This window comes from Dermacentor andersoni, chromosome 10 (genome assembly GCF_023375885.2).
Source record: "Dermacentor andersoni chromosome 10, qqDerAnde1_hic_scaffold, whole genome shotgun sequence".
Lineage (NCBI taxonomy): Eukaryota > Metazoa > Arthropoda > Arachnida > Ixodida > Ixodidae > Dermacentor > Dermacentor andersoni.
The window spans coordinates 119,566,927-119,577,201 of record NC_092823.1 but is presented as its reverse complement, the minus strand read 5'-3'; the positions used below and the strand labels follow the sequence as shown (position 1 = coordinate 119,577,201).

Here is a 10,275-nt window from a genome sequence, read left to right as displayed (position 1 = left end):
AACTGTGAATACTGTGGGGTTCCAGAAACACTTTATCATATTTTTTGTGTGTGTCCCGCGTACGCGCAAGAACGACAGCAACTGGTCTCTTCCATTGCAAAGATCCATAAGAGGCCGCTATCAGACGAGTTTCTTTTAGGTCCTTGGCCTAATGCAAACAGCGCAGCCCTGATATCAAGTGCCGCTATAGCTTTTCTCCAAGCCACTGGGCTGGACGCACGGCTTTAGAGATGGTACAACTCTGTGTATTTGTATCCCTTCCTTATACCATCATCATCATCATTCATCAGCCCTTCCCCCTCCCCGTCCCTTTTCCCCAGTGTAGAGTAGCAGGCCAGATCAAGTTATAGCTCAGGCCAACCTCTCTACCTTTCTATAAAAAAATTTATCTATCTCTTTCTCTCTGGCACAGCATTCGTAAAATGGCAAAGTCAAACCCAAATTCGTTAACTTTACGAAAAAATTCGGGAGAGATGGCAAGTGTCCACGATAGGTGTTGGCAGGCAGACAAACTAGAAACTAAAGGTAAGATTGCTGACTGGGCGAACGTGGGCCCGAAGGAACTGCAACTCGGCAGTCACAGTGACGATGCCGGTAGCGCTGTCGACGGCCGTTGGATTTAATGACCTACTGCGAGCACAGCTGTTTTGCCCGCTATTTAGGCATGGCAGCGCCGTAAGTTCCCGAGCCGTCCGAGGCGTTGATTCGAGAACGTTTGTTACCGCAATCCTGGCGCACGTACGATCTTGTCAAATAGTGCCCGCCTCTACAGTGCTTATCCCGTGACACAGATGACGTAGTCTGCAGGATACAGCGAGCACTCCTCTCACAGCAAAGAGTGATCTGTCAAAAAAAATTCATTACCAGCAAATGCAAAAAAAAAAAACCTGCGTGGCATTATTTACAATTCCGCTGGGGAAGATATGTATGTTCAAAGGTAACTTAGCAAAAATTCTCAACGTTGATGTGAAAATGCAGATCGTATTTTTAATTGTCATGTATTTTTTGCAGTGGGGCACACTCTGCAGAACCGAACAAGTGGCCACTCCGCCTTTAAACGACGTGTTTTGCAATTTCAGACGAGGGACAGTGAAAATCCGGTATCCTTGAACGAATCTTTCATGGACCAATCCAATGTGTCGTCGTCCGAAATCGACTACCAGAAGACGACAGAGGTGGAATCCATGTACGGTTTTACCGGATTTTCCAAAAGTGAGCATTCACAACACCGCATACGGGGCAAGGGGAAGCCAGTAACAGTGAAATTCGCCCGCTTGACAGGATTATGATATCGTCGAGTCTTGAAGCGGCAAAATAAAAGGCACAGAATACGGCATCAGCGAAGGTTTCTCCTCGGAAACTCGCCTGGCCCGAAGGCATCTATTCAAATTTGGTAAAGGAAAAAAACAAAAAACAAAAAAAAAACATGATAAACTTAAGCGCCTCTGTGACAAACTCATCTCTGGGCAGAATACTTAATTTTGTTTTCGATTATGCTGCCCAATCCTTTGTCGAACTCAAATCCTATAGCGACTCGTGCAAGAGCCGCCAAACCCGGCTCAGCATATTAGGCATGTTCTGCCACAGCTCTACACGATAACAACCGCAACCCAAGCGTGACTCATGAATCCTCACGTCGTAGTCATCCAGTAACGTTGTGTTGTTAAGCTAAACATAATTAAATTCCTCCGTATATATATATATATACTTGATCCCGAAATCATTCATGATCCTAATGAGTATCGATTTTCTTTTTTTTTTTGCGAATAGGGACAATGGTAGCAATGATTACGCCGCCGCTGCTGGTGTCAATCTCCAAATTAAGCGCTGTAAGAACAGTGTCAGTGCTATAAGAAGAGTGTAAGAAGAGTGTGAGAACAGTGTAAGAATAGCTTTTAGAAATGATTTGAACGTGGTCCTTGGTCTCACCACAGGCCCGCACCAGTGCTCTCACGCATATTTTTTTTTCGAACTTGTGTCGAGCCTAGAATGGCCTTCCGAGAGAAAGTACCCGCCGCGGTTGTTTAGTGGCTAGGTGTTGGGTTGCTAAGCATGAGGTCGCGGGATCGACTACCGGCCACAGCGGCCGAATTTCGATGGGGCCGAGAATGCGAAAACACCCTTCTATTTACGAGTTGAGTGCACGTTAAAGAACCCCAGGTGGTCCAAACTTCTGGAGTCTCTACGGCATGCCTCATAATCAGATTCTAGTTTTGGCACGTAAAACCCCATAATTTTTTTTGCGGCCTTTAGGTCTGCCATCGAACGTTTTGACGCATGTTTGTGACGTCGTCATCATAATGCCTTCCTTTTCCATGCCCATCCTTTATGTAATGGTCCTTCGAGGCCTATAAGTTTTATGTAAGTCGGTAGGTAAGTGATTGACTAAGAAAGTAATAAATAAATAAATAAATAAATAAATAAATAAATAAATAAATAAATAAATAAGTAAATAAATACGCGGCAATGCACCATGATGCACTGGAGCTGCAATTGTTATTAACGTGGTCGGCAGATGAACAAAAGGTGCTTTCTTCAGCGTGCTGATTTCATGCACAGTTGCTTTTTCATCTGGTCTCTATATTCAACGTGAGCAAGTCTTATAGTGTACAAAACTGGCGTTGATGTTAAATGCTGTAGTAGGAAGATTACCATTTAATGGTCAAGTATTAGGGAGCCTGCCCCCGTGGCGATACATATTCAGAGTTATAAGAAAAGGCCCGACATTCACGCATAATTTATTTGCAGCGGACACGTCGAGCCGAAGAAAGCGAGTGAGCGAAAAGCTGAACTTGATATTATTCCGCAAGAAACGCTTCGGAAGATTCTGGAGCTTCGGCGTCAACTTGGAAGTCGCGACAGGCGAAGGAGGCAGGAACTTCTTCATTGTTGAGGTGGGCCTTAAAGGTGACTTACCTCCAGTGTTGAACGAGAAGAAAGGGAACCGAGCGGGCCCGATTTTTATTAATTGCATCATAAGAGTTAACGTTTTTGACACACATCACTACAGTGAGGAATAAAAATAATGCGTTTCGACACCATAAGGCACGAAATGCAAACAAATAATAGGAAGGCCTGCAAGAACCGAATTGCTAACATCACTTTAGACTCCAGATTCACTTTCTGTTTTTCGTTCCGACTGCATGAAGGTGGTCATGTTTGACCGCTTATTGACTGAAGTAACTTCGCAGGCCTTTGAACGTCTCGCGACTCCCACGACCTTAAGTGGTAGCGAACCTAAATTAGTGCCGTTTTTGCTTGTTTGCGTGAATTAGCGTGGATGTCCATCCAACTTTTGGAATAGAGAAAGCCTCGAAGCCGTTCGGGGACTGTAGTGAACAAGGGAACGACAATGAAGACAGACACCACCATGAACATCGGCACGTGTTTTGCGTATATATCATGCTTAATTACATCACTTGCTCTTGATTTATAGTTAGTATGTTCCCGCCATTTTCTTTGGAGCATTTCGATACCACATACTGTGAGCTTTGTGCTGATGTGCTATCTACCTAACAATCACAGGGCCGCCTATATAAGAATATGCAAATACTGTCACTTTGAACGCTGCGAAGGCACATGCTTGGGGAACGTGGCTCCAGGGACCCGTTCTCAGTCTTACTTCTCTGTGACCCTCGTCTGTAAACACACGTTTAATTTTTTTTTATTATGAATCAAGTATCATCTTCCTCAGTAGTCTGAAAAGCTCGGAGCATCCGTCGCGATAAAACCTGCTGATGTTTACTGAAGAGCTCGCTGCCCGCCTTTCAGTGCACGTTGGAGTGTCACGTGTTCGTGTCACAAATCACAGGCATTGCCAGCAGCAACTCTTTTGTTTTTTCACTTGAGTACACGTGTATCCGTGCAAAACAAAAATTGTAAATTGCACGTATATAAACGAGGGTCCCTGAGTAGGGATACTGAAGAAAGCGAACCTGTTTATACATGCTTAAACACTTCAAGAAACAGGGTTCTTGCCTTCACAGAATGAATATGTAACCAACGGTGTAGTTGCGTGTGCTTCGTGAGAATTCAGCAGTAAAGAAGCTAGCTGGATAAACCACACTCTCTCGTGTAAATAGCCAGAAACCTAAACGAGGGCGCTGGGTGTCCGGCGCGAAGCGTGCACCAAATTTTTGTGGTAACGTCACCGCAATTTGTTTTTCAGAGCGTGAAGCAAGGCAGCCCTGCTCAGCGGTCCCAGATTCTGGTCGGTGACGTGGTGATCGCCGTCAACGGCACCAAGGTTGCCGGACTGCCGCTCAGAATTGTCCGAAAAATTATGAACTCCTCCGGAGACCAGCTTGTCCTCACCGTGCTCTCGTCCAATCCGTACAGAATTATAAACACCAGGTGCGTGATTAACGAGATTCGTAAAATAACCGAATTTTATTTCTCCCAGGAAAATACGTAATCGCAGAATTTCTCCGACGTTGCAGAATTTCGGTTAAGGGGTGACGTATAAAGAAAGACGCGTGATTAAAAGCCGAATCCGGCATTAATATTTGTATGAAACAGTTGCTGAAGGCGCTTCGTTAGTTCCTGTGTACGGGATTAATTGCAGCTGCCCCCAAGCACACGATTTCCATTTAGAGAAAAAAAACCATCAATTTGCATATCATTTGCAAATACATTTGCGCGAGGCTCAGGCTGGGTTCAAGCGGAGACCATAGCCATTTACAAATTCGGCACACAAAAAAATTAGGAGGGAAGATTTGCGTAAACTACGTGCCATTCTAGCAAAGTGTGACGTATGTATAAATCAGCGAGTTTCCTCAACACTTTTTCTCATTACTGTGATGCTGTTTGTAATGCAATCATGATGAAAGGACGCCGCGATGTATTGTATTGCGCGTTCGAGTAGACTATGAAAGCCTACAAGACAAATAAGTTTGTTTGCTTCTTGCACTGTATAACGTTCCACAACATGCGTCACAAGTCTGAAGAACGCTTTACTCAAATGCAAAGCACTAAAAGAAAACTCTCAGAGGTGTTAAAATTCTTAAAACAATGTAGTCGACATTATCTGCGCTTAAGATTTTCACAATACTATGACTGTCTACAATGTTAGTCCTTGGAAGATTAGCGAATACATTACTAAAGTCATGGTAGTGTAATTCTGCGTTTTTGCAGAATTCCGAATATTTCTAGTGCTTTTGCCTTAAAGCCATTCCCAGTAGTTGCCAACATATCTTGCCACGTAAGTATTAGAAAAATAATACGCATTTCTATTTGCATGATTCTGACTTTCCTCTTTAAACGAAAAATGGACGTTAACGCAAAAGAAAAAAAAAATACATCTTCTTCCTCGGCAAAGTCGACTGAGGAGACATGAGGCCTAACTTTTCTTCGGGTCACAGGCTAACAGAGGCTCCACAGTGCATGCGAAAACGTCTATATAAAAAAAAGTTGACTTGTGTTCCCGCTTAGAAATCTTGACAACTTCGCATAATATACTGCTGTTTAAGAATTTTTGAGAACGCCTGCATAAGGACGCCATTGCTTCTTTAAAATACATATTTACAGGCAGGACATGAGCAGCATCCTTCAGTCATGCGGCCGACAGACGCTCACCCTGTCTCTATTGCGAGCCGGATGCCGCAAGGGTGCGTGGTACGGTTTCAAAACGTTCGAGGCGAAAATGTGGGACCAGCAGCAAAATGCTTACACCCATCTGCATATTGTGCAGGTACGCCCACTCAGTGCTATAATTGAACCACTAACTAGACGTGAGCTGTTTCATTTCATTTTAGTTATATCCAGTCTAACCAGATGTGGGCCGTTTCATTTCATTTTAGTTATATCCAGTCTAACCAGACGTGGGCCGTTTCATTTCATTTTAGTTATATCCAGTCTAACCAGACGTGGGCCGTTTCATTTCATTGTAGTTATATCCAGTCTAACCAGACGTGGGCCGTTTCATTTCATTTTAGTTATATCCAGTCTAACCAGACGTGGGCCGTTTCATTTCATTTTAGTTACACCCAGCCTGCGTATGTTCCGCTTGGCCACCAGCGACCTGCGTTTCCAGCCTCCTTTCGTGTAACTTCCTAACAAGCGGCACTGGGTTGCTGTAGCAACGCCATAGATAGACTGGGCGCTGTTCAGTTGCTCTATTAAAGCGAATCTTTCTTTGCTACCGCATTTTCCTGAGCGTGACCGCCGGCTGGGCGCTAATGCTGCTGTCTTACAGTACAGGACTTCTGCATTTACTACCCTTATAAGTGTCCAGACTGCTGAAATCGTTTTCTACGCTATTACTCAAAGAAAAGATTAAATGATTGCAAAATATCCTGATCGCATGAAGTATGAGTCATCCTGGGCACAAGCAAACCTTTCTGTGGTTACGTTCCTAACCATTAGGACACAGTCGCACGTATACGCCTGTAGTGCCAACTTCAACTACATCTTTAAAATGATCACTACGTGTTGACGATGGTGATGGTAATTTGCATACTATGGCGGATATCCACAACGGGGGTATACACAACGGGGGATTGGCCTACAATCGCGAGGCACATTTAAAATAACTTTAAAAAATGCGCAAATGCGACGCAATAATACAGTTGTCACATTGTGTAGCAAGTTGTGTGTGATAGCACGTGCACGCGCATCGCTTTCACTTATCCCAAAGACGTAGTAATTGAAATGGGCAAATTTATGATATAACAGTATTTGAACAACAGCTTCACGATAGCTTCGCCTCACATAGATACCGAGATGTACCTTCGATCAGCATACTTCACTTTTAAGAAACAATTTGACTTATCACCAATAGCCTTTGACGTCTCGTAGGGAACACCTAGGAAGTACGAGAACTTTTTTTTTAAAGAGCCGAACTCGGAAACCGCAACGGAGCTAAATTTGACCGGAACGCAAAGCACACCTAGGTTTCTTTCGTTTAAAAGAGAAGATGTTTAAATTATGGGGTTTTACGTGCCAAAACCACTTTCTGATTATGAGGCACGCCGTAGTGGAGGACTCCGGAAATTTCGACCACCTGGGGTTCTTTAACGTGCACCTAAATCGAAGTACACGGGTGTTTTCGCATTGCGCCCCCATCGAAATGCGGCCGCCGTGGCCGGGATTCGATCCCGCGACCTCGTGCTCAGCAGCCTAACACCATAGCCACTGAGCAACAACGGCGGGTGAGAGAAGATTTATAATTAAATGTGGCCAATTACCCATTAAAACGCCCCCGCCCCTACCCCCAAACACAAAGCGGTTTAGAGTAAAAAATCAGTCAGATGCTGGGCCTATTTGAATCAGAGTAAGCCATATCCACTCAACCAATGGGGGTGCCCCCTGAACACCTCGTCAGAAGCTTTCACCAGAGCTCAACACCAAGAAAACGCTGCCGACTGTGCAAAACAGTGCACGCGTTGCCAGGAAGAAACACCCGGTCTACACATCCATTCGTCGTTATCGCTGCTTAACATGCGACAGAGGAGGGTGTACTCGAAGAAAGCGCATCCATGGCGTTAAGTCTCTCGCACCGTATTGAGAAATCGTTCACGCGCTGGCATTACGACTTGTTTTCTTTGTAGCGAAGGCAGGCTCAAATAAAACGCTACGATGAGCCAATTACTGCGTGACACATCATCATCATCATCATCATCACCATCATCATCATCATTACGCCTACTGCAGGGCAACAGCCTCTCCCATACTTCTCCAACTACCCCGGTCATGTACTAATTGTGGCCATTTTGTCTCTGCAAACTTCTTAATCTCATTCGCCCAGCTAACTTTCTGCCGCCCCCTGCTACGCCTCCCTTCCTTTGGAATCCAGTCCGTACCCCTTAATGACCATCAATTATCTTCCCTCCTCATTACATGTCCTGCCCATGCCCATTTCTGCTTCTTGATTTCAACTAAGATGTCATTAACTCGCGTTTGTTCCCGCATCCAATCTGCTCTTTTCTTATCCCTTAAAGTTACACCCCATCATTCTTCTTTTCATAGCTCGTTGCGTCGTCCTCAATTTACGTAGAACCCTTTTTGTAAGCCTCCAGGTTTCTGCCCCGTACGCGAGTACTGGTAAGACACAGCTGTTATATCGTGACATATCTCTAAGAGCCAAATCCATATTTTAATCCTGTGTACCGGCTACAGTAGGTTATCCACATTTTAACTGCAGCGCAACTTTGAAAGGATTTAAAGAAGTGAACGCAGCGACAGAAATACGTTGAGACCAGCTCTATTATGTTGTAGGTAGCAAACAATTGCGTTTTTCGCAACTCCTGTTGATTTGGCTGTAGTGAAAAAAATATATCAAAGTACCCTTAACGAAAAAAAGAATTCGTTGGTCTCTTGCGCATTACTCATGCATTACTTCATGTATAAGCTTTATTTGTATGCAATTCGACATTTACTTCATAAATTGACAACGCCCGAAATCGCAGACCTGGGCCGCGTGTCTAAAGTTCCAAGAATCGCTTCGTGCACCGTATATATATAGAGAACGCGACAACACAACTCTTCGAATGCATAAAAAAAAAAAAAAGAAACGATGATGTGCACGTGGTCACTCGGTGGTGTTTTTCGCAGCGCGCCAAGGACGTGCATGTGCAGACCGTGGGCCGGAACCTGTTTCCCGGGGACGTGCTCACCCACGTGGACTCCACGCCGGTGGACAACATGAGCCACTCGGTTCTGCGCCAGCACCTGGCCAAGGCGCGCTCCGAGATCCAGGTCACCGTCGCGCCCATCTCGCCGCTGCGACTCAAGAGTCCCTCACCCTCGCGCCTGCACGAGACAGTCATGTCCGACGACAGCGTCAACGAACCCAGCAGCGTGGCCGCCGACGTCAATGACTGACGCTGGTCTCGGAGGACAAGCGAGAGAGAGCTTTCTCGGAAGACGAGCGTCACGCGCCCTCGCCCTCCAGTTTCGTATTTTTCTGGTCTCTTTAAAAAAAAAAGCGTGCTACTTAGCCTGTATAGCTGAAAGTTCGCACTGAATCTCGCCCCCCTTCCTCCCCCTTCCCCCACCGTTCACTGCCTTCGAGCTTTTCTTACAAGGGGGCGCTTTGTTGACTCGTTCCTATACGTGACCTGATCTGATTGATAAATGACGTATCGAAATATATTTCTAGCCATGCAAGACTGTGTGCTGGTGAACGTTGCGTACACCGCGGCATTGTGTTCGTTGATGACGTACGTGTTATACAAGAAGACCTTCAGTGGTTGTCGTCGTGGTGCGAAAGCTGGAGCACGAATAGTAATTTGGCCAAGTGCAATGTCTTCTGTTTCTCTAACAATAGCGTGCCGCTTGTCACTAGTATTGATGTTATAAAGAGATGAATGAGGTAAGCAGCTATACCTGCAATGTTGTGCTTTTGATGAGGTAAGTACATAGGTGTTCTTAAAATTAAATATTTTTTGGAATAATCTAGAGCGCGTGGTGGCTAAGGCTAGCTGAAGGCTGAATTTTCTGAAACTTAATTTCCGGCAAGGCGGAGGAGGAACAAACTTTATTTGTGCAGAGCAGATTTGAGGCCTCTCTACCTAGATGACGGCCTCGAGCCCTTGGGCCCTGGCGGCATCTTTGGCCTGCTGGATTGCCTTGAGTTGGTCTTCCGGTGCACAGCTGAGCAACGCGGTCTCCCACTCCTCTCTGTGTGGGTGTGTGAGGACAAGCCCAAACCATATGTTGTAGGTCCGCCCTTTCTTGACAGAATCTACATCTGTCCGTGTAAAGGTCCGGGTAGTAGCGGTGGTAGGCCACTGGGTTCGGATATGTATCTAAGAGGCGCCATGCCGTCGCTTGCCGTCTACTCAGCGAGCAGTGTGCCGGGGGGAAATGGGCCCTTCCCAATTTATAGTGTTTGGTGGTCTCGTTATAGCTGGTCATGTGCCCCCCGTAAGCTGAAGGAGACTTAGCACATGGTTTATATTCCTACGATCCAGAAACAATCACGTCCGTTAATCAGCTCGAACGAATGCAGGAATGCGTTGTCTTGGATGTCGCTCAGAGCTTATCACAAATACGTCTACATTTAGGACAGCCGTTTTTAAAGAAGCGATGCAAGTACATACGGCTTATACACGAACACGTGAACCCAACCGACTGATTTGTGCAGGGACTTGTACGCAAATTAAGTTGCACGTCACCCAGAAGAGATCTCCGATAAAAGCACCGGAGTACAGTTTCTGTGTTAATGCATATAAACGCCGTTTATTTACCAAGACAGTGTGCGAGTGGAACAAATTGCGGTATGAAATTTCCACAGCAACGCCATCTGTATTTCAAAATTTTTCGTCGCGACATCTG

At 45.4% G+C, this 10,275-nt stretch overlaps 1 protein-coding gene across 1 annotated transcript; it reads left to right on the top strand.

Moving 5' to 3' along the window:
• Positions 1-575: 575 nt before the first annotated feature.
• Positions 576-9,133, top strand: LOC129380319 (uncharacterized). The gene is made up of 4 exons (XM_055061118.1): positions 576-1,212; positions 2,749-2,894; positions 4,169-4,353; positions 8,551-9,133. The coding sequence occupies exons 1-4, from the start codon at positions 1,122-1,124 to the stop codon at positions 8,642-8,644; spliced, it is 516 nt and encodes a 171-aa protein (XP_054917093.1). The 5' UTR covers positions 576-1,121; the 3' UTR covers positions 8,645-9,133.
• The last annotated feature ends 1,142 nt before the right edge of the window (positions 9,134-10,275 follow it).